Source organism: Portunus trituberculatus, chromosome 23 (genome assembly GCF_017591435.1).
Source record: "Portunus trituberculatus isolate SZX2019 chromosome 23, ASM1759143v1, whole genome shotgun sequence".
NCBI lineage: Eukaryota > Metazoa > Arthropoda > Malacostraca > Decapoda > Portunidae > Portunus > Portunus trituberculatus.
Window position 1 is genome coordinate 10,007,270 of NC_059277.1, and position 7,500 is coordinate 10,014,769.

Below are 7,500 nucleotides of genomic sequence, written 5' to 3' on the forward strand. Positions count from 1 at the left end.
TTTCACCCGTTTCATCCACTACTACTGCCAGTACTACTACTACAACGACTACTACTGCTGCATCCTCGACATCACCCAACACCAACGCCACCACTACATCCGAAGCAGTCTCCGCCGCAGCTGCCATCACCACCACCACCACCATAACACACACCGTCAACGCTATTCTCACCGTTAACCGTAAGTAGTGGGCGATGTATGTAAATAGTATGTGTGGAGCCTCCCTTTGGCACCACCACCAACATCACCACCAACATCAGCAACACCACATTCAACACCACTGCCGCTCTCATACCCACACCATCGCTACCATCACCACCACCATCATCACCACCTATACAGCTGAGATCTAGATGTGTGTGTGTGTGTGTGTGTGTGTGTGTGTGTGTGTGTGTGTGTGTGTGTGTGTGTGTGTGTGTGTGTGTGTGTGTGTGTGTGTGTGTGTCGCTTCTCATTCTTTTTCCTCAGTGTATGTTTGTTTTATTTACTAATTTATTTATCTGTTTGTATATTCAAGTGTTTGTTTCTCTCTCTCTCTCTCTCTCTCTCTCTCTCTCTCTCTCTCTCTCTCTCTCTCTCTCTACCTGTCTTTACCTCTAATCATTTTGCACACACACACACACACACACACACACCACAATTCCACCCGCACAATTTCCCCTCCTTCTCTATACGCACATAAATTTTTATTGCACGCGCCACCTGCTACGTACACTGGCGAAGGTCACTGGAGCGTGTGTGAGCGTGAGCGTGTGTGTGTGTGTGTGTAGGTACGTATGTATTGTGTTCTTGTGTAGTCAAAATTTCCCCCCCTTTACTAATATAATAATCTCCCAGCGATATCCAATATTCACAAGCATGTTACATTATTAAAGCTGGCATTTTCCCTGTAATTGAACCCTTCCTCCTTTCACCTCCTTTTCCTCGTCGTCGTCCTCCTCCTCCTCATTGTTCTCGTCACCCTCGTATCGCCACACCACACACCACACACTTCTGGCAAGCATTCGAGTGTGTGCGTGTCATTTCCATAGTCACAAGTTCAATAATATGCTGCTAATAACATGTAAGCTCCGTTCGCTCCATTACACTAAAGACGAAGGAGCCCACAGCATTATTCCCCTGCTTTGGTTCCTGTTGTTGTGTTGGTGGTGGTGGTAGTGATGGCGGTAGTGGTGGTGGTGGTGCTTGTGTTGTGTGTTCTCCGGTTCTTGCTACTTTCATTTGCAGCGTGAAAGAAGTGATTTCCCGCGGCGGTGGTGGTGATGATGTTGTTATTGTTATTGGTGTTGTTTAGTGGTCTGTCTGTGGTGTTTGTGTTTGAGTAAAGGGATAGTGTGTGTATGTGCTTGTTGGGATGTGTGTGTGTGTGTGTGTGTGTGTGTGTGTGTGTGTGTGTGTGTGTGTGCAAATACTGAATGGTTATTGATGTAATTTCGAGCGAAACTAGATTACTTTGTACTTATTTGAAATTTGCAAACAGATGCTATTTTTTTTTTATCAATTAACCTTCACCACCACCACCACCACCACCACGACCACCACCATTAGAACAAAAACAACTACTACTGCTACTACTACTACGAATACTTTTTTTTGCTGTTAGTGTGTGTGTGTGTGTGTGTGTTTCACTGTTTGATCTGCTGCAGTCTCTGACGAGACAGCCAGACGTTACCCTACGGAACGAGCTCAGAGTTCATTGTTTCCGATCTTCGGATAGGCCTGAGAACAGGCACACACCACACACCGGGACAACAAGGTCACAATTCCTCGATTTACATCCCGTACCTACTCACTGCTAGGTGAACAGGGGCTACACGTGAAAGGAGACACCCAAATATCTCCACCCGGCCGAGGAATCGAACCCCGGTCCTCTGGCTTATGAAGCCAGCGCTCTAACCACTGAGCTACCGGGCGTGTGTATGTGTGTGTTTCACTGTTTGATCTGCTGCAGTCTCTGACGAGACAGTCAGACGTTACCCTACGGAACGAGCTCAGAACTCATTATTTCCGATCTTCGGATAAGCCTGAGACCAGGCACACACCACACACCGGGACAACAAGGTCACAACTCCTCGATTTACATCCCGTACCTACTCACTGCTAAGTGAACAGGGGCTACACGTGAAAGGAGACACACCCAAATATCTCCACCCGGCCGGGGAATCGAATCCCGGTCCTCTGGCTTGTGAAGCCAGCGCTCTAACCACTGAGCTACCGGGCGTGTGTATGTGTGTGTTTCACTGTTTGATCTGTTGCAGTCTCTGACGAGACAGTCAGACGTTACTCTACGGAACGAGCTCAGAGCTCATTATTTTCGATCTTCGGATAAGCCTGAGACCAGGCACACACCACACACCGGGACAACAAGGTCACAACTCCTCGATTTACATCCCGTACCTACTCACTGCTAGGTGAACAGGGGCTACACGTGAAAGGAGACACACCCAAATATCTCCACCCGGCCGGGGAATCGAACCCCGGTCCTCAGGCTTGTGAAGCTAGCGCTCTAACCACTGAGCTACCGGGCGTGTGTGTGTGTGTGTGTGTGTGTGTGTGTGTGTGTGTGTGTGTGTGAGTGCGCGCCTGTAACCGGTAAATAACAGTAAGTAGCGATGATGCAGGAAAATGACTTTGTTTTTCCCTCCATGAGCCTCGAGTCCTTTCCCTCTTGACTCCACTTTGCTCCCGACAAAACGACCCTCTCTCTCCTCCTCCCTCTCTCTTTCCCTCTCCCTCTCCCTCTCTTTCTCTCGCTCGCGTTCACCCGCCTCGGAATGTCAGCCTCAATCAAGCACTGTTTTCCTGACGCCTCCAACTGCCCTAACCTATGCGCGACTCAAAATTCTTGGCGTGATTTCTGAAGAGATGCAGCTGCGAGAGACGGGAAGATAGGTTGGCATTCCTGCTGGTCTTGGGTTGGGTTATGTTGGGTTTAGTTAGGTTTGTTTATGTTGTGTTAGGTTTAGTTAGGATTAGTTATGTTGAGTTATGTTGTGTTTGTTTATGTAGGGTTAGGTTTGGTTAGGTGTGTTTATGGTGGATTAGGTTTAGTTAGGTTAGTTGATGTTGGGTTAGCTTTGGTTAGGTTAGGTTAGGTTGGGTTAGGTTTACTTATGATTATATTGTGTTAGGTTCTGTAAGGTTTGTTTATGTCGAGTTAAGTTTAGTTAGGTCAGGTTTACGATAGTGTTGAGTTTTGTTTGGTTATGTTTGGGGTAGGTTAGGTATGCTTATGTTGGCGTAAATTGAAGTAGGTCAGACTTTAGATATGTTTACGCTGGGGTAGGTTAGGTAAGATCAGCGTCTTTCCTGCACGTGAAGAAGGCGTGCTAAGAACATATAAATGCAAAATCTCTTATTACTTGTCACTTCCGCGAAAAATGTTGACAAGTTTGAGAGTTTTGAACGCGCTAGCCAGGTTAGTCCCGAAAGTGTCTTGATATTCCTCTCTTGACACAGATCACGTCACAGAAATAGGAAAGCAGGAGCAGGAAAGCCTTGCAGAGCTCACCGGCAGACTTTGATTAAGTATCTTAACTTTATGTATCATGACTTAACTTGCCATCACCCAACATAACTAACATAACCTAAATTGGCTTAACAATTAGACGCAACATGATATAACATAACATAACATATCACATCGTAAAAACAAGACAATATAGCGTTTTTTTTATGTAAAAGTGGAGAACTGGCCAAGGACAACAAAAAGAAAAAAAAAGGCCCACTCAGTCGCCAGTCCCCTTACATATCTGAATGAGTTAGCCAAAGAACAGGGATAAATACCTTGAAACCTCCTTAAATGAAGTCAAGTCATATAAATACAGACACAGGCAACGAGTTCCAGAGTTTGCCAGAGAAAAGTATGAAAGACTGAGAGTACTGGTTAACTCTTGCATTACGGAGTTGGACAGTGTACCACAGCATAACCTAACATTACCAAACATAAACCTAACCTAACCTAACGTAATATAACACAAGGAGATGCTAACCTAACCTAACCTAGTCTAACAAAGCAGCATAAAATATTACCAAAAGAGACTAAAGAACCTATTTCTAACCATGTGACATTCCCCTACCCCCTTCAGTGCCTCCTACGAGTGTGAGGCTGCGGGCGGCGGTGGGGTCTGAGGCGTGGGTGATCGGGGGGCAGCAGTCTACCTTCACGTGCAGAGTGGAGGGCGCCTTCCCGCAGCCCATCGTGCGCTGGTCTCTGGGCCGCAGGGAGCTCACCACGCAGCAGTATCCAGTAAGTGCCTCGATTTCATGTACACGGTTTAGGAAAGCTTTCTGGTCATTTTTTTAACATTTTCTTTTTATTGTGGGAGAGGAGGGAACGGCGATGTTTTTTTTTTATTTTCTAGTTATTTTCCTTCTCTTTTCCATTTTCTCTTTTTTTTCAGGTGGGAGAAATGAGAGGGGTGATGCTTTACTTTGTTGCTTTATGGTTATTTTCTTTTTCTTTCTCTTTTCTGGTTATTTTCCTTTTTTTCATTTTCTCTTTTTTCAGGTGTGAATGGAGGGAAGGTAATGTTTTTTTTGGGTTTTCTGGTTATTTTCTTTTACTTTTTTATTTTTTTTTCAGGTGGAAGTGGTGGAAAAGGTAATTTTTTATGTTTTCTGGTTATTTTCCTTTTTTCTTTTCCATGATCTCTTTTTTTTTGAGATGTGGGAATGGTGATGTTTTTGTTATTTTCTGGTTATTTTCGTTTTCTTTTCCATTTTCTTTTTTTTCAGGTGGAAATTGTGGGAATGGTGTTTTTTTCTGGTTATTTTCCTTCTCTTTTCCATTTTCTTTTTTTTTCAGGAGGGAGAAATGGAAAGGGGTTATGCTTTTTTTTATTTCTGGTTATTTTCTTTTTTTCCCATTTTCTTTTTATTCAGATGGGAATTGTAGGAAAGGTAATGTTTTTTTTTTATTTTCTGGTTATTTTCCTTTTTATTTTCCAGTATCTCTTTTTTTTTGGGAAGTGGGATGGGTGATGTTTTTTTTTGTATCACTTTTTGGTTAATTTCCTTTCCTTCCATTTTCTTTTTTTTCAAGTGGGAGAGTTGGAAAGGGCAATGTTTTTTTTCGTTAAGGCTTTATCGTTATTTTCCTTTTTCTTTTCCATTTTGTTCTTTTTTTTTTATAGGAGAGGTGGGAGGAGTGGTGCTTTCTTTTTTGTTGCTTTTTCTTTTCTTTTCTTTTCCATTTTCTTTTTTTTTCGGTGGGAGAAGTAGGCAAGGCGATGGTTTTTCGTTAAGGCTTTTGGTTACCTTTTTTATTCGTTTCTTTTTTGTTTTCTATGGGATAACAATGAAAGGATGAGTAAGTTTGTTTTTTTTAACATTTTTTCACTTTTCTTTACCTGATTTTCGTTAAGGCTTTTTTTCTCTCATTTTCCTCTTATTAATTTCTTGTTTTTTGTTTTGTATTGAAAAAAAAATCAGATGAGTAAGTATACATGTCTTTTTAGGTTTTCTGATCCTTTTCTTTCTTTTCCTGTTTTTTATGAACTCTTTTTGGTTCTTTTCTTTTCGTTTTCTTCTTTTTTTTTTTTAACTAAGTATATATGTTTATTTTCACATTTTATATTTTTTTTCTTTTTCTTGTTTGGTAAATTTTCCTTTCTTCTTTCTTAATGGGATTGGAGTGACTGGACTAGTAAGCATTTCTTTAAATTTTCCTATTATTCTAAGTTTTTTCTCATCCTATTTCTCTCCTTTGCTTGAGTAGGAGGAGGAGGAGGAGGAGGAGGAAAGTGAGAGAAGAACATTGGATATGAGGCAAGTTTACCGTCATTGGCATTTCAAAGTACATATTCTCTACTTTTTCAAACTTTTCCTTTCTTTTTAACGGTTGGAGAGGGAAAGTAAGTAAATGGTTTTTGGGAAAGGCTTCGACATTTTTTTCTTATTTCTTTCTTCTTTCCTTTTTTTTTTTTTTTTAGTGAGGAGACATAGATGGGGAAGGGAAGAGCAAGCGGTGAATGTATATCTACTCTCATTGGCCTTCCAAGTACATGTTTTTCAGGGTGTTCTCTCTATCTTTCTATTCTTTTTCCTTTCTTTTATTTTTTTGGACATAGCAAGGGGAGAGAAGGGGAAAGGGTGAGTACGGTTTAATCTCTTATTGTCCTATTAAAATGCTTGTTCTTTTTCTTCTTTTTAAGGATTTCTGGCTACCGTTTTCTTTTCACTTTCTGTTTTTCTTTTATTCTTAGCATTTCTTCATCTATTCTTCGTTTTCTTTGGTGAGGAAAGAAAGGGTAAAGAGAAAAGGGGTCACTATTCTGTTTGTCTATGGAAGTACACGTTTTCTGATTGATATTCTTGTTTTTTTTTTTTTTTTACTTTATTTCTTCTTTTTGTATGATTAGCTATTTTCCTTTTATCTCCAATTTTTTTTTCTTGTACGTAAGAAAAAGACAAACATAAGAAAGGTCACTATAAAATCACACGTTTCCTGACCATTTCCTTGCTTTATTTGTCCTTATTTTCTGCATGATTGACTATTTTCATTTTTCCTTCACTTTTTCCTTTTTTCTCTTTTTTTTGTTGGCGGAGGAAAAAAGAACAAAGAGCGGAGGGGCTACTCTGCTTGCCTATAAAACTGCATGTCTTTTTTTGCAGGACAATTTCTGGTTCTTTTTCTTTTTTTTCTTTTCACGGCAGGACAGGACAGGAGGTTGGGAAAGGCTCGGGGTCTCTCTCTCTCTCTCTCTCTCTCTCTCTCTCTCTCTCTCTCTCTCTCTCTCTCTCTCTCTCTCTCTTGTATATGAAAGTACGTCAGTGTTCGATTTTCCGACTACTTTGCTATTCTTTCTCTTTTTTTCTCTCCTTTTTTTAGGTAAAGAGAAGAAGGAAAAGTCGCGCAGAGATAGGAAGGAGATATTTTAGTTTTTTACAGATTTTTATAAGATTTTGGGGCATTTTACTTACATACTTCTATCTGTTAACATTTTTCATTGGGGAGAGACGGAGATCAGCAATAGGGCAGTGGCGGTGGGCGTGGAGGAAGATGGTGATAATTTCTTTTTGATTGAATTTTCATTTTCTATTTTTTTCCTTGTATTTTACTCTTCTTTCCTGTTTAGGTTTGAGGAGGAGAGGAAGAGGAGGAGGAATGAGGAAGGTAGAGGAACTGCATTTTCTTTTCCTTCCTTTTTTTTTTCAATGTGGGAGAAGAGGGAGAGGAAGAGAAGGCTGCCAGGAGAGACGACTTTGCTTTTCCTCCCTTTTCATTTCCCTCTCTCTCCTATTTTGGGGAGAGAGAGAGAGAGAGAGAGAGAGAGAGAGAGAGAGAGAGAGAGAGAGAGAGAGAGAGAGAGAGAGAGAGAGAGAGAGAGAGAGAGAGAGAGAGAGAGAGAGAGAGAGAGAGAGAGAGAGAGAGAGAGAGAGAGAGAGAGAGAGAGAGAGAGAGAGAGAGAGAGAGAGAGAGAGAGAGAGAGAGAGAGAGAGAGAGAGAGAGAGAGAGAGAGAGAGAGAGAGAGAGAGGACACGGAAGCCAGGTAAGGG

At 41.4% G+C, this 7,500-nt stretch overlaps 1 protein-coding gene and 1 non-coding gene across 2 annotated transcripts in view; one reads left to right on the forward strand and one right to left on the reverse strand.

Moving 5' to 3' along the window:
- LOC123507618 (hemicentin-2-like) overlaps positions 1-7,500 on the forward strand; it is a 133,349-nt gene that overhangs the window by 88,987 nt on the left and 36,862 nt on the right. The window contains exons 6-7 of the mRNA XM_045260633.1: positions 1-180; positions 4,089-4,249. The exon at positions 1-180 is cut by the window's left edge and continues 306 nt beyond it. Of these exons, the coding sequence (XP_045116568.1) occupies positions 1-180; positions 4,089-4,249 (341 nt within the window). The remainder of the gene's footprint in view (positions 181-4,088; positions 4,250-7,500) is intronic.
- Positions 1,841-1,914, reverse strand: Trnam-cau. The gene has a single exon. It is a non-coding gene; the product is annotated as a tRNA-Met (tRNA).